The sequence below is a fragment of the Ascaphus truei genome, chromosome 21, assembly GCF_040206685.1.
Source record: "Ascaphus truei isolate aAscTru1 chromosome 21, aAscTru1.hap1, whole genome shotgun sequence".
Taxonomy (NCBI): domain Eukaryota; kingdom Metazoa; phylum Chordata; class Amphibia; order Anura; family Ascaphidae; genus Ascaphus; species Ascaphus truei.
Window position 1 is genome coordinate 30991163 of NC_134503.1, and position 24645 is coordinate 31015807.

At 47.6% G+C, this 24645-nt stretch overlaps 1 protein-coding gene across 3 annotated transcripts in view; it reads right to left on the reverse strand.

Annotated features, from left to right (window-relative positions):
• CDK5RAP2 (CDK5 regulatory subunit associated protein 2) overlaps positions 1-24645 on the reverse strand; it is a 197756-nt gene that overhangs the window by 48830 nt on the left and 124281 nt on the right. For all 3 annotated transcript variants that reach the window (XM_075579451.1, XM_075579450.1, XM_075579452.1), the window contains 3 exons: positions 7542-7661; positions 4338-4451; positions 2458-2641 (listed from right to left, as the gene is read on the reverse strand). In XM_075579451.1, the coding sequence (XP_075435566.1) occupies positions 2458-2641; positions 4338-4451; positions 7542-7661 (418 nt within the window). The remainder of the gene's footprint in view (positions 1-2457; positions 2642-4337; positions 4452-7541; positions 7662-24645) is intronic.

A 24645-nucleotide genomic window follows, 5' to 3' on the forward strand; every position in this document is an offset into this window, starting at 1 on the left:
GGGGACAAAAACGGAGCTGGGGGGACAAAAACAGAGCTGGGGGAGACAAAAACATGCTGGGGGAGGGAAAAAACGGAGCTGGAGGGGGGGGGGGGGGAAACGGAAACCCCCCCCAGCAGCAGCAGCAATAACAGCCGCCACCACCAGGGAGCATCTGCACACGCTCAGCAGGCACCGGAAGAGCCTAGAGCGCGCTCCGAGGAGGGAGGAGGAGAGCGGAGGAGGGAGACTCCGCCAGGGGCCGCAGTGAGTGCGTACGGCGGCTGGGGTTGGGGAGCCCTGCGCTAGTGTGTGAGGGTGCGGGTCCCGCTGGTGTGCACGGCGGCGGGGAGGTGAGTGCGTGCACGCTACTCTGTGAGGTGGCATAGTAGTTTCCCCCGCCCGCGCGGAGCTCTGTCGGCTGCGGGTGGGGAGGTGAGGTGGCTGTCGGCGTTGGTATAGTCCCCACGCACAGAGCTGTGTCGGCAGTGGATGGGGAGGCGGCATAGTTCCCCCGCCCCCTGTGGAGCTGCTGACAGAGGGTTGGTGAGCACGGATCGGGACATTTTTGCAGAGTAGTGGTGGCTGAAAATTTGATTGAGGATGAGTGGTAAGTTTGGTGGGACAATGAATATAGTCTTTGGCGGGAAGGCGACCATTTTGGGAGCGGGCGGGGTCTGGGAAGGCTGAAATGTTGGTGCATGAAGTGTGGTAAGTAAGGTGGCCATTTTGTTAGCGTGCGGGAAGGCGGCCATTTTGTTAGCGTGCGGGAATGCGGAAATTTTAAGCGTTGAGCAGGCGACAGGGTGATGATGATGGGGCCAGATGTGGGCAGTAGCGGTGCAGACAGTAATCAGGGGAGTGCTGAGGTCGTCATTTGTGAGAGCGTGGGCGGGTAAGAGGGGTGGTGGACAGCAAAGGTGGTTTGTGTGATAAGTGGGTTAAACTTACCAAGGTGGTTGTGTGACTCCGCAGGGGTGATCCCAGGTGTGTAGGGTGAGTCTGCAGGGAGAGGGTCTCCGAGGCTATTAGGCTTCAGAGTCTCGGGTGACAGTCTCGGGGTATGGCGAGTCTGCAGGGGTGAGACTCTGTGGCAGTATGTGTGTGTGTGTCTGTGTGTCACAGTGGAGTAGGTGTGTCCGTGATGTCAGCGTACCTCTTGGCCAATGAGAGCCATGGGGGAGGTGGGGCATGGGCGGGCGGACTGACGGACCAATGAGAATCCCCACATCTACTAACAATCAAACAAGATATAGATATATATATATATATAGATGTATATATTTATATATCTATATATATATATCTATATAGATATACTCAAATAAATGTATATACAGGCAGTCATCGGTTATCCAACATAATGCGTTACTCAAAATAGTGTTGGATAGTGAAACGTCTTAAAGCGAAACACGTTTTCCCATAGGAACACTGTTTAAATGAAAGGTTCCGTTCCTGAAGGCATTTTTAATGCTAAAATACACAAAATATTTTACTCGGGCAATAAAATATGCAGCACACACATACATTATATAGTGTATATACTGTATTATATATAATATAACAAAATATATCATGTAATTTAATAATATAATATATTATATAGTATAATATAATATTATATGATATATATATATATATATATTATATATACACATAAACAACTTTGCAAAGCGTTGTAAGAGCGTTGGATAAGCCGTTTTGGCGTTGTAAAAATGAATATAGGTATGCATTGCATAGCGTTGGATAAGCCATTCGTTGTAAAGCGAAGCGTTGTAAAACGAGGACTGCCTGTACAGGATAAGCAAATGCAAAAAGCAAGCACATCTCCGTTATGGATTGCTAAAGTGAAGACTTCACATGTGGATGGGCTTTAATTGTTAAATATTAATTACTTATAAAACTGAGGTGAACAAATCAGATTGTAGATGATCCGTAGAGACACACTCTTGGTCTCGTCCTACTGAATAGTAGGATCAGATTAGCAAACGGAAGGCGTTATAAAAAACGGGTGAACAATGGTTATAAAAAAGGTACCACCTACTCATTGTATACTATTTACCAGTGTGCAACTTTTTGTAGGATTTCCTTTTCGTGTTTTCTCGCAATTAACCTATTGAAGAATTATCTTCACATTTAGTGTCCAAGTTTCACCGCACTGTGCCGGAGGGGCCGTGGCAGTCAGGCACCACAACACCATCCGCCACTCAGGCACCACGGCCCCATCCGCCACTCAAAGAGTTAAATGTGCTGGTCACGTGGTTCTATATTTAGATCACAGCACACTTTATATACTTTAATTTTTACTAAAATCTGCCAAAATTTGCAATCTTTTGAACAATTCAAAAAAAATTAATAACAAAAAGGTAGAAGAAAAAGAAAAATGCCCAACTTCGCCAAATCCCATCTACTAGTTACATCTAAAACCAGAAACCGTGCAGAATCAACCACCTGTCATTAAGCCACGTAAATCCATACCTTGCTAGTTGTTTACGATTACTGCCAAGTTCCTGGTTCAAGTGCCCAATTTCGTTCTCTTTTTCACAGAGGATCTTCTGCAACTTCTCGTTGTCCGTTTTCACACAGTCGCATTCGCGTGTAAGGTGCTCGATTAAGATATTCTTCTTGGACAAGGTCTCTCTCAGTCCTTCATTTTCTTTGTCTGTGAGAAGACACACATTGGCAATGGCTTGGAAAACAAACAGGATGGTACAGTCTCTTGCTCACCCACTCCGGTCCTCAAGGGCCACCAACAGGTCAGGTTTTAAGGATATCCCTGCTTCAGCACAGGATGCTCAATCAGCAGCTTAGTCGAAAACGGAGCCACCCGTGCTGAAGCAGGGATATCCTTAAAGCCTGACTTGTTTGGTGGCCCTTGTAGACTGGAGTTGGCCACCCCTACACTAATACCATAACATAGTTACATTGCAGGTTGGAAAATCCAGAATTAGCACATTATCACATTAGCTTTTCATGAAGCCCATTCGCTGCCACAGGTCCTGAAACACATTGCGTTGCTGTTATGTCTGGCTATGCAATGGTTCATGTAGCAGAGCAAGGGCCATATGTTTACAAAGCAGTGCTAATTCGAAAATAATACACAAACCATATTGACACACCATCAGTGCACACATGTGAATGGCCTTAAAGGCGGGGGCCATGACATCACGAATCTAGTTCGCCCTCATTGGCTGAATCGCCGCCGTGACCAATGCTCAGCCTCCGCGCTAAATGACAAAAATCCTGTCTTCTGGCCAAGGCGGTCGTACATCGCGCCTTGTGTGCGCACGCACACCGACTGGGGCCTGCCCCATGGAGGGCTGTGCTCTGGTGTGTGGCGCGCGCAGCAGCGGCCATTGGGGACCTAGCCCTTAGACTGGTTTCGGCCTGGTATGATTAACGCAGTGAGAGTCCCATTCAGAAGCAGGGACCTTCGCTGTGTAAATCCTTCTGGTAAAATCACTGCTCGGTGGCCCGTGATCGCGTTTGGTTGCGAGGCGGACGCACTTAGGACTCCATCCCCTCAAAGTGGCACTCACGGCGAAAGTGAGTAACACCAGATCTGTACTTATTTAAATATATATTTAATCCTTATTGTATCTTTTCCAACATGATATGGATGTTTTTAAATGATTTATAAAAAAAATGCTTTTGTTTTAACATTTGGATAAAGGAATAAAGTCCCAGCAAATAAGGACAAGTCATGGCTGGTGTGTGAGCTCGATGTCACGCCCCTCCTGCTGTCACCAAATGGTCCCAGTCACAGACAGAGCCATAAATGACATCACAGGTGATGACCGTTAGACAACAGAGAACACTGAACATGGCCGAGGAAACCATTAAGTCCATTACTTGGTATAATTTACCATGGGTATTCTAGTGGTATTTAGGCATTTCTAGATATATTGAAGACAAAGTTTTTACCTTACCGGTATATTAAAATACAATATTACATGAAAATATTCTGATTACAGTTTAATTTCACAGTCTTTATCTAGGGCTTTGGAACCTGCACAGGTATGTGATAATTCACCTGTTCACATACGTAGGTGGATCCAAAGGAGTTTCATTCAAATACTACTGTCCCTCTGTCTGAGGCATGTATACTTGAATACGGCTCATCATTTACAACATCCAATGGAAAAGTCAGTGCTGGGACAGCAGGATATAGTTGAATAGGTTGAATCTCCATCTAACTTAGACTGCTAACTGATAATATAAGATCCTAACCTTTGCTATTCTCAGATATACCTTTAAACCGGGAAATGGAAGTGACACGGTCATAATCTCAGATACCTACCGACAACGTCAATTAAATTAAATCTAAATATATTTAGAGAACACTTGGCACATCTTACCTCTAGATTCTTTTGCTAGCAAGAATTGGAAGGCTTCATTCTGCTTCCTCAGATGATACATGTCTGAAGTCAATTCACTGTGTTGCTCTACCTTGTACACATTATAGGCAGAACCTATGGGAGAGGGGGCAAATTGTGCAGCTTTAATTAATATACCAATATAAGAAAATGAATACATTTTACATTTAAAAATAGAAAGCAGCGTCACATGACTTCAGTATTCCCCCAAATAAAGCTGTTAATGCGCTGTAGCTTTCTGAAAGATGCCAGTGCAACATCTGAATGATACTGTTCACTGCATGGCTACTACAACAATGTGCAAATGCCTAAATACAACTAAGACGGTCGCAAGGCACCCCTGAACTGCTGGAACAGTATAGAAACCAGTGGGTGCACTGTCTAATGCCAGGCTGGCAGTTTAAGCAACAATAAGTACTAGGGATGATGTTATTATTGTTATTCCTGACAGAGCCAAAACGCACAATAAATGACCTCACTAGTGCCTATGGAGTGCCTGTTTGCTTCGCTGGCTTGTATGTATACAGTATAGATCATCTTCAGCCCTTGTTGATCCACTGCTGGATGAAGGCATCCTTAAGGATCTTTCGAGTAGCATCTTAGTCCAACGATGGTCCTTTCTTCTTGCAATATGTCCTGCCACCGCCATTTAAATTTCTTCACCCTTGTGATGACGTTAGACTTGTATTTGGTTTGTAACCCATTCATTCGTTTTCCTGTCTTTTCGGGTAATACCCAGCATGCATCACTCCATACTATGTTGCGTTTTCTGAAGCTTCTGAATTATCTTCGTATTTAGGGTCCAAGTTTCACATCCACACATGAGCACAGGCGGAAGACACTGGTCAAACCCTTTCCTCTTGCGACAAGAGTGGAAGGTTCCCGTTAAATATGGTATTGTTTCTTCCAAATGTCTCAATTCACCCATTGATTTTATTCAAAAGGTTCCCATCCCGTTATTTGCCGGCCAAAGTAGATAATCTTCGACTTCTAGTACTATTCCATTTATTTAGATCTTTGCAGACTGTACACGTTTGTTGAACATCACTTTGGTCTCGCTGAGATTCATATAGAGGCCACATTCTTAGTTGCTTCGGCGAGATCTCCAATTTGTTGCTGAAGATCTTCTGGACTTGTGGCAAAAATAACAATGTGATCTGCAAATCGTAGGCGACTCAAAAATTCACCGTTGATTTTGATTTCCTTTTCTTCCCAATCTAATGTTTTGAACAATTCTTCAAGTATTGTTGTGAAAAGCTTTGGTGACATGACTCCTTTGCGAATCCTTATCTTGCTTGTATCTTCATGTAATCGAATGGTTGATGTGGCAATCTCGTAAAATGTTTATAATATCAATGTACGCTTCTTCAACATTTTATCTTAACACATCTAGGACAGCTGAACGTGCCAGCAAGTGCAATAACGTGTGATGTGTGCATATATATATGTGTGTTTTCTTATATTTTAAGCAGATTATTGGAAGCAGCAGAAGCTATTAATACAGACTTGGTTAAGATTTTCCACGATGAGAAAAGTGAAGGACAGCTGCAGAATTTGATATAGCTCATAATAATGTGTTTGGTAATTCTTCACCAACTCCAACAGAGCTTCTTCGTATCCCAAGCTTAGAAACACGGGACTGAAGAAAAATGTTGTCTATTATCACATTGCGGCACAAGGCAAGAGGCATAACCACCATACAAGCAAAAAGGCTAATCTTTCAGCAATATATAACCGTATATAAGAATGGATAGAAGTAAACATGTACAGCTTAGGCGATCCGTGGCCTGTACGATTGTGCGCCGGGGGCGTTGTGAGGGCATGCCTGTGACGTCACGTGGGCGGTTCGCCCTCTTTGGCTGAACCGCGCACGTCACCCGACTGTCGCGCGACAAAAGAAAATTATATTGTTGCGCGAAAAATCGGCCGCGCCATCGCCCCCGCACGCTTTATGGCCGTCCTCAATGAGGTACGGCCTTCTGATCGAGCCGCGAGGGCTGTCACACGAAGCATGGGCGAAAAGCGGGATACGATTGACATTTTTCAAATAAATTATCGGTTTCAACATGGTGTGGTCGGGGGGGGGGGGTGAATAAATAAATAAATCAGTGCTCGAACAAGAGGTCCGGTTGTGAAACTGGAGGGTGGAGGCTCATGGGAAATGTCCGTCACGGAAAGGGTGGCCTCTGCACGTTAGTGTGCAAATCTGTCTATATCATGGTATTTGCCCCGTATGTCCTTGTATGTACCAGTGTGTACCAGTGTGTACCAGTGTGTACCAGTGTGTACCAGTGTGTTAGTCAATTTCTTCAGTGGTTAAAGAGCATCGGGTGCAGTAGAGGTCAGCAGCTATAAATGGCAGGGACATCATTAACCCCTTGGCTGCTAAAGGGGCCAGCAACATATTGTCCTGCATGGTATTATATCGCTCTGCATACAGTATTATACTGCTGTGCATGTTATGGATATAGTGCTCTGCAAAACCCCTTTGATACCCAAAGGGTTTTTTACAGCACACTGCACACAGACACACAGACACACAGACACACAGACACACAGACACACAGACACACAGACACACAGACACACAGACACTACCCCTGGTAGTTGCTGCTGCTGCTGGGGGGATCGTGTAGGGCGGCTGCTGGGGAGAGTGTGGGAAATGCTGGGGGAAGTGCGGTGGCTGCTGGGGCATCGTGTAGGGCTGCTGGCGCCTCACTCCATCTCCTCCCCCCTCCTCCTGATCGGGCGCGTGGCGGCCATTTTTAAAAAAAAATTAGCCCGACCCCGGTTATAGCGTGGTCGGATCGGGTGGCCCCCGAGGACCGCGTTATAACGGGGTTGAGCTGTATTTGCCCAGGATGAAAATGTCTCTGACAAGGTGTTGTGCAAGCGTCTTCCCGGGGCTGGAGAAGACAGGAGATTCAGGCAAATGAATTGGGGATTCGAATCGTCTGCAGGACGAGAACAAAAAGTCTTCACAGCAACTTCTGCATCCTCGGTACAGAAATTCTACACAGAATTACAATCTCGCCCTTACCTTCCGTGGAAATAAAATACTTACCCGATAGGGTTTCGAGAATGGCCTCAGTCACCTAGTTGTAATGCTTAAGCATGTCCCTGTAACTGGTTAAATCTGGTCCTGAGTGGGACTGACTCTTTAATGAGAGTTGGCTTTGGAGTTACCTTGCTCGGTTTCTGTGATTTGCCGTTCTAGCTGTTTACGGAGCATGTCGTTTGTCTTAATTGATTCTTCTAAGCGTTGCCTCAATTTTCGAATTTCTTCAAGATGCTCAATTAACAGATCTATAAAAACAAACAGAGCAGATGTTTATTCATTGAAGCCAATCACCGCCTGTGTATTTCAGTCATCTTTTTGATAGTCAAACAAAATCTTCACTGACGTCAAGATTTCATTCAAAATCTGAAGCATTATGAATACAGACAAAAAAAGAAAAAGGGGGTCATTTGTGCTACCTCGGGATTTCAGTGCTCTTAGTAATGTAAAAGGTCATTTGCATATTTTTACTGATTTCTACGTGTGTTTATACATTAAAAAAATAACTGTGCATCATGTAAATAAATCAATCTCAGCACAAATATTTAAACATAAAAACTAAAAACGGTCCACTCAAAACACCAACATTTATTGCGCAAGGGAAACAGGGAAGATGTCTTAATGAGAAGACACACACACACTCCGCTTTGCCTGCCCATTGGCTGTAAAACCCAGGACTGTTTGTCTTTCTTTGGTATTTTGCCTTACAGTATGCCTATCCCGAGCATGTTTTATTCTCTTACTGTATTAGCCCGTACCACCTTTATTAGGAGACTATTCCCCAAATCCAACACCATTTCTAATTGCTGGCTTCTACCGCCCCCCTAAGGCCCACTACAATCTCCGATTGATGTTTATTTTCTTGGCACAATTACCACTCTGAATAGGAAGAGTGCGCTGTTAGTTTTTGGAGATTTCAACCGCAACTGGCTTGACCCTAAAAACAACAAAATCTAGACACAATTGAAGTCACTAAATGTAATCAACTAATTTCCCAACCCACACGGGCAAACCTAAAACCTGGCAAACATTGCTTGCTAGATTGGATTCTATCCTCTTGTCCATGCAATAGTGCAGCGGTGCACAAAGTGGGGAGTGCGACCCCCCAGGGGGGGACGTGAGATTTTGCTGGGGCGGCGCGGGCAGTTGCAGAGGTCCCGCACTCTTCCCCCAGGCATTGAAATTAAATGCCGGGGGATCGCGTCAGGCCTCTGCAACTGTTTACTTACCAAGATTCAGACGGCTGTGTTGCGTCGCCATGGCATCGCAGTGTCAAATGACGCCGTGACCCCGCAGCATCATCTGACGCGCATGAAGGTAGACGTGGGGGGAGGGAGGGGGGTTGCGAGAGCCGGGGGGAGAGAGATAGGGGGGCACAGCACTAAAAGTTTGCGCTACCCTGCAATAGTGTACTCTGTAAGGGAAATCAAACCCCTCAAATCAAGCTCAAAAGTTCTACTCACTAGAACATTTAGAAACTTTAACCCATAGCAACTTCTGGCCGTTGGAACAGAATCAACCTGATACCTGCACTTGTTCACTCCAAAACAGTTCTGTGATACTCATGCCCCACTATGCAGAATAAGAGTAATATTACTGACAATCTTCATCAAAATATATCAAACCCAGCAAACTTCTGGAAGGTCATCAAAAATATATTCCACAATCAACCACCAACTAATATCAAAAAGGATGATATTACTCTGAAAAATCCCACTGACATTGCAAACGCTTTCAATTAAAACTTTGTGGGGCGCTTACAATTTTTAATTTGTCCCAGAATCTGAAAAGAAGATTACACAGGCGCTTCTCACATTATTAAACAGCCAATGTGGACCTGACCTACTGCAATCAAAGTTTCTACGACTCAGTGCACCAGCCATACCAATTACCTCTCTAATCAACTCTATTTTGTCTTCAGGCCATATCCCACAGACCTGGAAAACTGCTATAGTTGTCCCAGTTTACAAAAGTAGGGACAAAAACACTCTTCCCCCAATAGTATCCAAAGTCATGGAAAAATGTGTCCACTCCCAACTATGTGGAGTGAACTGTTGAAATACTGTAATAATATTAATGGAGGTGTTGAACAAATGACTAATATGACGAGAATCTTGTAGTAATTTATACTGTATAAATCTGATTGCATTCATATATTTCTTTATATAAGTTATGTTGGGTGAAAAAGTTGCAAAAAACCTCCACCGTACAGTGTACAGCAACTACAAAGATCGGTTGGGAGCACATTCACGTCTCAGACATAAATTTGTAAAATGTGATTGAAACCTATTCCAACGTCACATTGTAGAACCAGTATAACTAGCCTCACACTGAAGAGATCCACAAGTTTGAAATAGCCATGAGTGGGGTTACTGGCTCTGCACTTCTTTAAACCAGGCAGTGCTGAAAAGCTGTAAAATACGGCAGGCAGAAGCTTATAGGGGTCCATGTTACAACGAGCACGAAACAAAAGGTGACACTGTGTGCTCATTTGCATGTCATTACCCAGAATCCCGGGCTGCAGTGTAAGCACTGTATGCCAAGAGATAATGGGTGAAAGCAGAGTTGCAGACCTGTGAGACAAATGAATATGCCCACAAGTAGGGTTCACAGGTGTCCGATATTGAACCGGACAGCCCAGGATTTGGTTACTCTGTCCGGTAAAAAATGAGAGATAATACCGTACATGTATAAGGGGGGGGGGGTGTGAATAGGTTGAAGGGAGGGAGGGGGGGCGGTGAGGGAGGATGAAGGGAGGGGGGGTGAGGGAGGATGAAGGGAGGGGGGTGAGGGAGGATGAAGGGAGGGGGGGTGAGGGAGGATGAAAGGAGAGGGGTGAGAGGATGAAGTGTGGGAGAGTTGGGGGGGATGAGAGGATGAAGGGTGGGGGGGTGAGGGAGGATGAAGGGAGGGGGGTGAGGGAGGATGAAGGGAGGGGGGGTGAGGGAGGATGAAAGGAGAGGGTTGAGGGAGGATGAAAGGAGGGGGGTGAGAGGACTTGAGTGTACTGACTAATCTGTGTGGTTGATTTGAAGTGCCGGTTGTTTAAAGTGTGTGCAGTTAGAACCAGAAGCAGTTTGAACAAGGAAGCGGTTAAACAAGGTATAGTTTATTGAAGTACAGTTTACTGTTAGTACTTCTAAACTTCATAGTTGCTAGATTGAGCAGGATTGAAAATGCCACTCAATGCACATCTTGCCACATGTATGTGCACTTGGAGCTGCTGTTCCAATGAGCATACCGCTGTGAGGTGTGAGCAGGTCGTCTCTTTAGAATCAGAGATTGCTGATCTGAAGAGGCAACTTGCAATATTGAGGGACATTGGCAATCTTGAAAGGGGTTTAGAGCTCACTGAGCAAGCCCTTGCTTCAACTAGTAGTGCAGATGGTGGCGCTGTTAGTGAGGAGCAGGTAGGTAGCTGGGTGACAGTTAGAAGGGGAAGCAGGGGCAATAGGGAGAGGCAGGTCGTTTCTGAGCTGACACATCCCAATAGATTTGCCATGTTGAGTGAAGATGTTGGGAATGTTGGGGCAGAAATGGCAAGGCTGGGGGAGACTAATTCCTCTAGCAGCCAGGGGAATAGTTCCTCCAGCACAGTGGGGACTCGGGATGCTCAGATACAAAGAAAGATTGTGGTGGTAGGGGACTCCATTATTAGGAAGGTAGATAGGGCAATCTGTTGCCAGGACCGCATGAACCGAACAGTTTGTTGTCTCCCGGGTGCTCGGGTTCGGCACATTGCGGATCGGGTAGACAGATTGTTGGGGGGGCTGGGATTGACCCGGCGGTCTTGGTACACGTTGGCACCAATGACAAAGTTAGAGAAAGATGGAGGGTCCTAAAAAATGATTACAGGGATCTAGGCCAAAAGCTTAAGGCAAGGACCTCCAAGGTAGTATTTTCTGAAATACTACCAGTGCCATGCGCTACCGCAGGGAGACAGTCAGAGATCAGGGAGGTTAATGCATGGCTAAGAAAGTGGTGCAGGAAGGAGGGGTTTGGGTTTTTAGAGCACTGGGACTCCTTTTCTGAGAGGTGCCATCTGTATTCTAGGGACGGATTGCACCTCAATGAAGAGGGATCTTCTGTGCTAGGGGGGAGAATGCTAAAAAGGTTGGAGGAGATTTTAAACTAGGATGGAGGGGGGAGGGGAATAAAACAGATAATGAACTAAATGGAATAGATGAGGATACAAGGTGGTATGGCGGTAGAATGGGGGCAAGTGCAAGTTTGACAAGCAGTGAGACACCCATAGTAAATACAGATAATACTAGAAAACTTCTAAAGACTAAACCAAGTGGGAGCAGAAAGGAAGGAGCAGATAAGATAATAGTACAGGCTGAAAAAAAACTTAAATGCATGCTTGCTAATGCAAGAAGCCTGACAGATAAAATGGGGGAGCTTGAATTAATAGCTGCAAGGGAAGTATGATATCATAGGCATTACTGAAACATGGTGGGATGAAACTCATGACTGGACAGTTAATTTAGAGGGTTATTCTCTCTTTCGGAAGGATCGAACAAATAGAAGGGGAGGTGGAGTATGTTTATATGTTAAACCGGATCTAAACCTATTATAAGGGATGATGTCTATGAAGGGAATGATGAAAATGTAGAGACTTTGTGGATAGAAATTAGCAGTGGCGGTAAAAGTATAAAGAAAATGTTTGTGGGAATATGCTATAAACCACCAAATATCTGTGAGATTGAGGAAGCTAAAATACATTTGCAAATGGAGAAGGCATCAAAACTGGGTCATGTTTGCATAATGGGGGATTTTAATTATCCAGACATAGACTGGGGCAATGAGATTAGCGTTACAACAAAAGGAAACAGGTTTTTGGGGGTGCTTAAAGACGATTATATGACCCAAATTATTGAGGAACCAACCAGGAGAGGGGCAGGTCTGGATTTGGTCATATCCAACAATGTAGAAGTAATAACAAATATTCAAGTCCTGGAACATTTGGGTAACAGTGATCTCATGGTCTCATTTGAAATAAATTATCAAAAAACAGATTAATTGGGTTCAACAAAGACTTTAAACTTTAGAAAGGCAGATTTTAACAAACTGAGGTCTAATCTAGTAGTAATACAATGGGATGATGTTTTTGCAGGGACAAATGTAGAAGATAAATGGGCAGTCTTTAAAACATTGTTAGAAAAGCACACTTATCAGTGTATACCCTTGGGTAATAAGTATAAAAGAAATAAGTCAAAACCAATGTGGCTAAAAAACAGGTAGGGGAGGAAATGGACAAGAGGAGGAAGGCGTTTAGATTCTTTAAGCCAGAAGGGACAGAGACATCGTATCAGAATTATAAGGAATGTAACAAAAATTGCAAAAGAGCAATCAAATTAGCAAAAATGGATAATGAAAAAAGGATTGCAATAGAAAGTAAGGTCAACCCTAAAAAGTTCTTTAAGTACCTTAATAAAAAAAAAATGAGAAACGAAAATACAGGACCCTTTCAGTGTGAGATGGGTAGGCAGATTATTGGAGATAAGGAAAAAGCTGAGGTATTAAACAAATTCTTTGCCTCTGTGTTTACCAGGGAAGAATCAAGTTCAATAGTAGTGCTGCAGGAGGAAGCCACAACCTCCATATTTATGAACAATTGGTTAACTGAGGAAGAAGTTCATAAGCGACTTGAAAAAATTAAAGTAAATAAGGCACCTGGCCCCGATGGCATACATCCAAGAGTTCTCAAGGAGTTAAGCTCAGTAATAGCAAAACCATTATATTTAATATTCAAGGACTCCATTTCCACAGGCTCAGTACCACAAGATTGGCGTAAAGCAGATGTGGTGCCTATATTTAAAAAGGGAGCTAGATCACAACCGGGAAATTACAGACCTGTAAGCCTGACTTCAATAGTAGGGAAACTACTTGAAGGTTTAATACGGGATAATATTCAGGAATACCTAATGGAAAACAAAATTATTAGTAATAGTCAGCATGGATTTATGAAGGATAGATCTTGCCAAACTAACCTTATTTGTTTCTTTGAGGAGGTAAGTAGGAATTTAGACCAGGGTAATGCAGTTGATGTGGTCTACTTAGATTTTGCAAAGACTTTTGATACGGTTTCACACAAGAGGTTGGTGTTCAAAATAAAGAAAGTTGGACTCAGTAATAATATATGCACCTGGATTGAAAACTGGTTAAAGGACAGACTACAGAGGGTTGTCATAAATGGATCTTTTTCAGGTTGGGCTAAAGTCGTGAGTGGAGTACCTCCAGGGATCAGTACTGGGACCCCTGCTTTTTAACTTGTTTATTAATGACCTTGAGGTTGGGATCGAGAGCAAAGTATCCATCTTTGCTGATGATACTAAATTGTGTAAGGTAATAGAATCAGAGCAGGATGTAATTTATCTTCAGAAGTACTTGGAGAGACTGGAAACGTGGGCAGGTAAATGGCAGATGAGGTTTAATTCAGATAAATGTAAGGTTATGCATTCGGGATGCAAGAATAAAAAGGCGACTTACAAATTAAATGGAGATATATTGGGGGAATCCTTGATGGAGAAGGATTTAGGAGTGCTTGTAGACAGCAGGCTTAGCAATAGTGCCCAATGTCATGCAGTAGCTGCAAAGGCAAACAAGATCTTATCTTGCATCAAACTGGCAATGGATGGAAGGAAAGTAAACATAATTATGCCTCTTTACAAAGCATTAGTAAGACCACACCTTGCATATGGAGTACAATTTTGGGCACCAATCCTAAGAAAACACATTATGGTCCTAGAGAGAGTGCAGAGAAGAGCCACCAAATTAATTAAGGGGATGGACATTCTAACTTATGAGGAGAGGCTAGCTAAATTAGATTTATTTACATTAGAAAAGAGGCGTCTAAGAGGGGATATGATAACTATATACAAATATATTCAGGGACAATACAAGGAGCTTTCAAAAGAACTATTCATCCCACGGGCAGTACAAAGGACTCGGGGCCATCCCTTGAGGTTGGAGGAAAGGAAAATTCACCAGCAACAATGGAAAGGGTTCTTTGCAGTAAGGGCAGTTAAAATGTGGAATTCATTACCCATGGAGACTGTGATGGCAGATACATTAGATTTGTTCAAAAAAAAGGTTGGACATCTTTTTAGATGGGAAAGGTATACAGGGATATACCAAATAAGTATACATGGGAAGGATGTTGAGCCAGAGATTAATCCGATTGCAAATTCTTGGAGTCAGGAAGGAATTAATTTTTCCCCTTAATGGGGTTTTTTGTTTGCCTTCCTCTGGATCAATAAGTAAGTATAGATATAGGATAAAGTATCTGTTGTCTAAATTTAGCATAGGTTGAACTTGATGGACATACGTCTTTTTTCAACCTCATCTACTATGTAACTATGTAAGGAGGGGGGGTGAGAGGATGAAGGGTGAGGGGAAAGAGGATGAAGGGTGGGGGGAGAGAGGATGAAGGGTGGGGGGAGAGAGAATGAAGGGTGGGGGTGAGAGAATGAAGGGTGCGGGGAGAGAGAATGAAGGGTGCGGGGAGAGAGAATGAAGGGTGCGGGGAGAGAGAATGAAGGGTGCGGGGAGAGAGAATGAAGGGTGCGGGGAGAGAGAATGAAGGGTGCGGGGAGAGAGAATGAAGGGTGTGGGGAGAGAGGATGAAGGGTGGGGGGTGAGAGGATGAAGGGTGGGGGGTGAGAGGATGAAGGGTGGGGGTGAGAGGATGAAGGGTGGGGGGTGAGAGGATGAAGGGTGGGGGGTGAGAGGATGAAGGGTGGGGGTAAGAAGATGAAGGGTAAAGGGTGAGAGGATGAAGGATGGGGGTGAGAGGATGAAGGGTGAGGGGGTGAGAGGATGAAGGGTGAGGGGGTGAGAGGATGAAGGGTGGGGGGATGAAAGGATCAAGGGTGTGAGGTGAGGGAGGATGAAGGGTGGGGGGTGAGAGGATGAAGGGTGGGGGGGTGAGAGGATGAAGGGTGGGGGGTGAGAGGATGAAGGGTGGGGGGGGGTGAGAGGATGAAGGGTGGGGGGGGGTGAGAGGATAAAGGGTGGGAGGGGTGGGGGGTGAGAGGATGAAGGGTGGGAGGGGTGGGGGGTGAGAGGATGAAGGGTGGGGCATGAGAGGATGAAGGGTGGGGGGTGAGAGGATGAAGGGTGGGGGGTGAGAGGATGAAGGTGGGGGGATGAAAGGATGAAGGGTGGGGGGGTGAGGGAGAATGAAGGGTGGGGGGTGAGAGGATGAAGGATAGGGGGTGAGAGGATGAAGGATGGGGGGGTGAGAGGATGAAGGATGGGGGGTGAGAGGATGAAGGATGGGGGGTGAGAGGATGAAGGGTGAGGGGGTGAGAGGATGAAGGGTGGGGGGATGAAAGGATCAAGGGTGTGAGGTGAGGGAGGATGAAGGGTGGGGGGTGAGAGGATGAAGGGTGGGGGGGTGAGAGGATGAAGGGTGGGGGGGTGAGAGGATGAAGGGTGGGGGGTGAGAGGATGAAGGGTGGGGGGGTGAGAGGATGAAGGGTGGGAGGGGTGGGGGTGGGAGGGGTGGGGGGATGAAAGGATGAAGGGTGGGGGGGTGAGGGAGAATGAAGGGTGGGGGGTGAGAGGATGAAGGGTGGGTGTAAGAGGATGAAGGGTGGGGGGTGAGAGGATGAAGGGTGGGGGGTTAGAGGATGAAGGGTGGGTGTTGAGAGGATGAAGGGTGGGGGGGATGAAAGGATCAAGGGTGTGAGGTGAGGGAGGATGAAGGGTGGGGGGTGAGAGGATGAGGGGTGGGGGTGAGAGGATGAAGGGTGGGGGGTGAGAGGATGAAGGGTGGGGTGTGAGAGGATGAAGGGTGGGGGGTGAGAGGATGAAGGGTGGGGGGTGAGAGGATGAAGGGTGGGGGTGAGAGGATGAAGGGTGGGGGTGAGAGGACGAAGGGTGGGAGGGGTGAGGGGGTGAGGGAGGATGAAGGGTGGGGGGGTGTGAGGGAGTATGAAGGGTGGGGGTTGAGGGAGGATGAAGGGTGGGGGGTGGGGGAGGATGAAGGGTGGGGGTGAGGGAGGATGAAGGGTGGGGGGTGAGGGAGGATGAAGGGTGGGGGGGTGAGGGAGGATGAAGGGTGGGGGGTGAGGGAGGATGAAGGGTGGGGGGTGAAGGAGGATGAAGGGTAGGGGTGAGAGAGGATGAGGGGAGGGGGTGAGAGGATGAAGGGTGGTGTGAGGGAGGAGGGAGGATGAAGGGTGGGGGGTGTGAGGGAGGATGAAGGGTGGGGGGTGTGACAGAGGATGAAGGGTTGGGGGGTGAGGGAGGATGAAGGGTTGGGGGGTGAGGGAGGATGAAGGGGGGGTGAGGGAGGATGAAGGGTGGGGGGGTGAGGGAGGATGAAGGGGAGGGGTGTGAGGGAGGATGAAGGGTGGGGGGTGAGGGAGGATGAAGGGTGGGGGGGTGAGGGAGGATGAAGGGTGGGGGGGTGAGGGAGGATGAAGGGTAGGGGTGAGGGAGGATGAAGGGAGGGGGGGTGAGAGGATGAAGGGAGGGGGGGGAGAGAGGATGACGGGAGAGGGTAAGAGGATGAAGGGAGAGGGATGAAAGAGGATGAGGGGGGCTGAGAGGACGATGGGAGTGGTAGGGTGAGAAGATAAGGCTGCGGTCCCAGTGCGTTCTACAGGCACAAGCACTGCCCCCCAATCAGTCCGGTCCCAGTCCCTGACCTTGAGGTTGGGATCGAGAGCAAAGTATCCATCTTTGCTGATGATACTAAATTGTGTAAGGTAATAGAATCAGAGCAGGATGTAATTTCTCTTCAGAAGTACTTGGAGAGACTGGAAACGTGGGCAGGTAAATGGCAGATGAGGTTTAATACAGATAAATGTAAGGTTATGCATTCGGGATGCAAGAATAAAAAGGCGACTTACAAATTAAATGGAGATATATTGGGGGAATCCTTGATGGAGAAGGATTTAGGAGTGCTTGTAGACAGCAGGCTTAGCAATAGTGCCCAATGTCATGCAGTAGCTGCAAAGGCAAACAAGATCTTATCTTGCATCAAACGGGCAATGGATGGAAGGGAAGTAAACACAATTATGCCTCTTTACAAAGCATTAGTAAGACCACACCTTGCATATGGAGTACAATTTTGGGCACCAATCCTAACAAAACACATTATGGAACTAGAGAGAGTGCAGAGAAGAGCCACCAAATTAATTAAGGGGATGGACATTCTAACTTATGAGGAGAGGCTAGCTAAATTAGATTTATTTACATTAGAAAAGAGGCGTCTAAGAGGGGATATGATAACTATATACAAATATATTCAGGGACAATACAAGGAGCTTTCAAAAGAACTATTCATCCCACGGGCAGAGAGAATGAAGGGTGCGGGGAGAGAGAATGAAGGGTGCGGGGAGAGAGAATGAAGGGTGCGGGGTGAGAGGATGAAGGGTGGGGGGTGAGAGGATGAAGGGTGGGGGGTGAGAGGATGAAGGGTGGGGGGTGAGAGGATGAAGGGTGGGGGGTGAGAGGATGAAGGGTGGGGGGTGAGAGGATGAAGGGTGGGGGGTGAGAGGATGAAGGGTGGGGGTGAGAAGATGAAGGGTAAAGGGTGAGAGGATGAAGGATGGGGGGTGAGAGGATGAAGGACGGGGGGTAAGAGGATGAAGGATGGGGGGTGAGAGGATGAAGGATGGAGGGTGAGAGGATGAAGGGTGAGGGGGTGAGAGGATGAAGGGTGAGGGGGTGAGAGGATGAAGGGTGGGGGGATGAAAGGATCAAGGGTGTGAGGTGAGGGAGGATGAAGGGTGGGGGGGTGAGAGGATGAGGGGTGGGGGGTGAGAGGATGAAGGGTGGGGGGTGAGAGGATGAAGGGTGGGGGTGAGAGGATGAAGGGTGGGGGTGAGAGGATGAAGGGTGGGGGTGAGAGGATGAAGGGTGGGGGGTGCGAGGATGAAGGGTGGGGGTGAGAGGATGAAGGGTGGGAGGGGTGGGGGTGAGAGGATGAAGGGTGGGAGGGGTGGGGGGTGAGAAGATGAAGGGTGGGGGGTGAGAGGATGAAGGGTGGGGGGTGAGAGGATGAAGGGTGGGGGGTGAGAGGATGAAGGGTGGGGGGTGAGAGGATGAAGGGTGGGGGTGAGAGGATGATGGGTGGGGGGTGAGAGGATGAAGGGTGGGGGGGATGAAAGGATCAACGGTGTGAGGTGAGGGAGGATGAAGGGTGGGGGGGTGAGAGGATGAGGGGTGGGGGGTGAGAGGATGAAGGGTGGGGGGTGAGAGGATGAAGGGTGGGGGTGAGAGGATGAAGGGTGGGGGTGAGAGGATGAAGGGTGGGGGTGAGAGGATGAAGGGTGGGGGGTGAGAGGATGAAGGGTGGGGGGTGAGGGAGGATGAAGGGTGGGGGGGTGTGAGGGAGCATGAAGGGTGGGGGGTGAGGGAGGATGAAGGGTGGGGGGGGTGAGGGAGGATGAAGGGTGGGGGGTGAGGGAGGATGAAGGGTGGGGGGTGAGGGAGGATGAAGGGTGGGGGGTGAGGGAGGATGAAGGGTGGGGGGTTGAGGGAGGATGAAGGGTGGGGGGTGAAGGAGGATGAAGGGTAGGGGTGAGAGAGGATGAAGGGAGGGGGTGAGAGGATGAAGGGTGGTGTGAGGGAGGAGGGAGGATGAAGGGTGGGGGATGTGAGGGAGGATGAAGGGTGGGGGTGTGACGGAGGATGAAGGGTGGGGGTGTGACGGAGGATGAAGGGTGGGGGGTGAGGGAGGATGAAGGGTGGGGGGGTGAGGGAGGATGAAGGGTGGGGGTGTGAGGGAAGATGAAGGGTGGGGGTGTGAGGGAGGATGAAGGGTGGGGGGGTGAGGGAGGATGAAGAGTGGGGGGGTGAGGGGGGATGAAGGGTGGGGGTGAGAGAGGATGAAGGGAGGGGGGGAGAGAGTATGAAGGGAGAGGGTAAGAGGATGAAGGGAGAGGGATGAAAGATGATGAGGGGGGGCTGAGAGGACGATGGGAGTGGTAGGGTGAGAAGATAAGGCTGTGGTCCCAGTGCGTTCTACAGGCACAAGCACTGCCCCCCAATCAGTCCGGTCCCAGTCCCTGCCTCCGTAAGGAGCGCGGCCTCCGCGCTCTATGACGAGTTCTCTAAAATTTTGGTATTTGGAACTCGCGACGGAAGCGTGGTCATGCTCCCGACGGCGGTTCAGCCAATGAGGGCGAACCAGCCGCGTGAGGCCACGGCCACGCCCCCACAAAACCACCACCACGCCCCTCCCGTCGCTATCTCTCCCTCTCTCCCAAAACCGCGATTTGCGGTGAAGCCCTGTGCACGTGAAGATCCCGCTGCTCCCCCCCCCCCCCGCCGGGCGCACGTGCTGCAGTGCTGACTGGGACCGCAGCCTAAGGGGAGAGCAAAGGACGAGGATGGGTGCAACAATCTTGGAATTTGGGGGAGCAGTAAGATCAGTATTGCTCGCCATGTACAGTATGACTGCAGGTCAGTTATTTATAAATGATCTGACCATTACGTAATTTGTTATAAATTTCACTCCAAGCATGCACCAATTTGCACCAATTTGCACTATTTCATATTCTATTTCCTAAAAAAAAAAAATCCTTGGAAGGGTGCTCCCTCCCAATACTCCTCCCCAGTTTTTTTTACGAAATAGAATATAAATTGGTGAATACTTGGAGTGAAATTTCGAAAAAATGACGTAACAGTCAGGTCATAAATAACATTCTTCCTCACCAACGATTCTCGCGCGCGTTGCACCTTTCACCATTTTCTCCAGTATTTTTGGACAAGCCACCTTTCAAACTTGCCCACAAGTGATATTTTTATTTGATATATTTCTTTGTCATCGTTTGTTCCCGTGCGGCGGTTTTCCTGCTTGAGAGAGGGAAAATAAATTCTGTACTGAGACAAACCCTACTTTGGTTATTTATAGTCATGCCTTCAGAAACATTACGTTGAACTGACTTCCAACTCCTTATACAGATCACTAGTGGACTGTTAGTGTCGGCATTAAGAATGGCAAATGATTGATTTCTGCTAATAGAAAACGAGAATCCATCTCTGACAACTACTATTATAAACATAGCTTTTTCATTGTTTTAGTGGCCCATTAATGCCAAGACAAATTGTCCCCAGTAACCTCACAGGAGACAGAGGAAAATAGGGATTATTAAAATGAAAATGAACCCCTTGGTTACTGTAGTGTTAACACAACTGCATTGATTAAAGCCACAATCTCCAATGTATTCATGGCCTTCTGGAGATCGCCTCCAGAACTGAACACAGAACTCTACATGTCTCCCCGATCCATAGAAGTGGCCTCACCACCTCCCTCTGCCAATACCTCTCCCTATGGAAAGAAAAAAAGGGGTGGGTGGGTGCGCCAGATAATTAAATCCTGAAACACTTGACTAACTTTTGTTAAAATGAATTAAAAAAAACCTTACAATGAATAAATGTCAATAAAATATACAAATGATTATAAAGTGACATGAACCATTCCGGAGCATGAAGGGTCTTGCTATAGGTATAAACACAAGTATGTAAAAAAAAAAAAAAAAAAAAATAATTGCAGCTTCCAATACAAGGGACCCCAGTCCTTGGTGTGAAAGATCAAGAAAAAGAAAAAAATAGGGAAGCGCAGTAAAACGGGTGATGGTAAAATGACAACTTTATCATGAATATATAACACAAAATAAACAATAAACAACAATTGTTATAATAAAATCAGTATTATCTAATGTCCATATGATTTGATTCACTGGTGAGCGGCGATCGTAGCCGGCTGCTGCAGAAAGAAAGTCAGAGGGATGACAACAGGTAAGTAAACCTGGTGCGAGATCAAAATTCCTGGGACCAGGGTGACGGCCCCAGATAAATGCACAGATCGTGGGTGGATGGAAATGTTAGTATGGGGGGAGCATATGGGCCGATAATGAGCCAATGTTGAATGAGCTCACTCAACCTCCAATTGTTGCGATAGAACAGCACGTGGATTCCTCCCCAACTAGCTCCTCCAAGTATCAGATGTTAGAGACCGACTGTGTCCAGCCCACCGGGTTTCCGGGTATGACGTCACTCCCGGACGTGACGCACTAGCCCTTCCCGGCTGTAACAGGGACTGTTTGATCCTCCTCCGCAGCGTGGATAGCAGACAGACATGCTGATAGTAAAATCACCGCCGCTCTCTCCAAAGCACGTAGCAGTGCTAAATTAATCCAGTAAGTAGGACAAATGGAAGCACAGACGCCTGGCTCCTCCTTCTACGCGTTTCACCATTAAAATGGCTTCATCAGGGATTTTACTATCAGCGTGTCTGTCTGCTATCCACGCTGCGGAGGAGGATCAAACAGTCCCTGTTACAGCCAGGAAGGGCTAGTGCGTCACGTCCGGGAGTGACGTCATACCCGGAAACCCAGTGGGCTGGACACAGTCGGTCGCTAACATCTGAGACTTGGAGGAGCTGGTTGGGGAGGAATCCACGTGCCGTTCTATCGCAACAATTGGAGGTTGGGTGAGCTCATTCAACATTGGCTCATTATCGGCCCATATACTCCCCCCATATTAACATTTCCATCCACCCACGATCTGTGCATTTATCTGGGGCCGTCACCCTGGTCCCAGGAATTTTGATCTCGCACCAGGTTTACTTACCTGTTGTCATCCCTCTGACTTTTTTTCTGAAGCAGCCGGCTACGATCGCCGCTCACCAGTGAATCAAATCATATGGACATTAGATAATACTGATTTTATTATAACAATTGTTGTTTATTGTTTATTTTGTGTTATATATTCATGATAAAGTTGTCATTTTACCATCACCCGTTTTACTGCGCTTCCCTATTTTTTTCTTTTTCTTGACCTCTCCCTATACACCCTAACATCCTGCTGCCAATACCTCTCTATACACCCTAACATCCTGCTGTATTTTGTTACATTACGTATATATATATATATATATATATATATATATGTATATATATATGTATATATATATATATATATATATATATATATGTGTATGTGTATGTGTATGTGTGTATATATATATATATATACACACACACATGCACACAAAAACATGCCCATAGGTACAGCTGAACCCCGTTATAACGCGGTCCTCGGGGTCCACAGAATGAGACCGCGTTATAACTGGGATTGCGTTATAACATTTTGCCGCTCTGCAGCTCTCTCCTCTCCCTGCTTCATCAGGCTGCATCCACGTGCTCGGCAGTTGTGTAGCAGGTAGAGAATTGGTACTAGCATATGAAAGGTCCTGGTGTGACGACTCAGGAGATTCCTTCCCCTCCTTGTCCCTCTCTCCGATCTCCTGTTGCCCCTTCTACTCCTTCCCACTCCTCTCCTTTGCCTTCCACCTCTCTCCCCTTGCCGCAGCGCGTTCCCCGCAGGTCTCGCATACCCACCCGGTCCCTGAGTCCCTCCTATGATCCTCCCCGCTCCCTCTCTCCCGCATTACCTTCCCCCGTGGTGGCATCCGCCCCGTTGCCTTCTCCCTCCGTGGTGCCTGCGGCGCGGCGTTCCGCGTGCCTGGTGATGCGACCGGTGCGTGCGCTCCTTCAGCCCACGATGGGCACGCGCACACGCTCCTCTGCTGGTCTCCCTGATCCGCCTGCTCCCTCCTCCCTTGCATGCCGTCTCACGGTCGCAGGTCAGGCGCGCGTTCCCCTTCTCTGGGCTTTGTGCTCCTCCTGCGATCTTCCCTTGCTCCGTGCGGTCCCTCTCTGTGTTGCAACCTGTGCGCACGCTTCCCCAGCTTACAGAGGGCGCGCGCACATGCTCTTCTTATCCTTTTCCCCATGTCTCCGCCTCCCAAGCCCTCCAGGCCATTCCCCTGACTGCCCCTTCTGTCTCCTCCTCTTCTCTCCCTGTCCTATCGTCGTCTCCCACTTCTCTCTCTCTACTCCTCCCCTCTCTCCTATTGGTATGCCCTCCTTTATAACCCCTGTCTGTCCACTTCTTCCTCGCTCTGCATAGTTCCTGTTTCCCTGTGTGTACCTGACCTATGCTGTACTACTTCGCTTACCTCTGGCTTCCTAGGACCTAGCTTATACTCTGACTATTCTAACCTCTGGACTCCTGGACATAGGCACACGGACACGACTACTCCTACGGGCATCCCCAAGCGTTGCAAGTAAAACTAACAACTCTTCCAACAGGCCCAGCAACGCCATACCACACTCCGGGCTTGCTCCCACTGCTGTGGGTGTGAGGTATCATACCGTTTCCACCTCAGTACTGGGGTCTAGCCAGGTCTGCGGGCATACAGACGTGACATTATGCAGAGCCCAACAAACGCAGACCCCCCTGAGGTGGGTACAGTGGTGGAGATAATTATTCCTCTGGAAACCTTACAATTCGTTAGTACCCAGCTGTCCACTGTCTCCCAGCAATTGACTAATGTTTCCCTTCGAGAAAGCACTCCGGCTTCAACGCCACCAATGGCTACTTCCTACGCCAGCCCTGGCCCATGGATTCCCTCTCCGAATCGCTATGATGGGAACCTCCACAACTGCTGCTGTTTCTTAAACCAATGTGAGGTGCAGTTTGAAATGTCCCCCTCCCTGTTTCCTACTGGTCGTGCTAAAATTGCTTACATATACGCTCTGCTCGCCGGAGACGCTCTGGCTTGGGCCTCTCCCCTATGGGAGCGCCAATGCAAGATAACGCAAGATTACCAGTTCAGACGTGAATTTCAACTTGTGTTTGATACTCCCGCACGGTGTGAGACAGCCGCCTTCTCCCTCTTCCATATTACTCAGGGTCAAAGATCAGCTGCCAAATACGCCATTGAGTTCCGTACACTGGCCGCCGAAGTACAGTGGAATGATGAAGCTCTCGCCGCCGCGTACTGGCACGGACTCTCTAATATGTTAAAAGACGATCTGGCTACTCACGCCCGGCCTACGTCCCTGGAGGAGTTAATTACCCTGAGTATACGCATGGATCAGCGGCACGAAAGACACTGATCCCGTTCTTCTTCCCCTATTGTTTGTCACAGGTCGCCCACTACTCCTCTCCTGGCCCTGGAGGCACCGGAATCTATGCAGGTCGGCAGTCAACAACTCCAGGCAACCGAGAGAGCGCGGCAGCACCAGAACAGGCTGTGTTTCTACTGCGCTTCCTCGGAACATCGTCTCCTGAATTGTCCCTTGAAGCCGGGAAACGGGCACACCCAGTAAAGGTAGAGGGGCTTCTACTGGGTATTGTCTCTCCTAACCCCTCTCCTTCCAAAGCTCTCCCAAAGAAGTTCATGCTACCGGCCACCTTGGA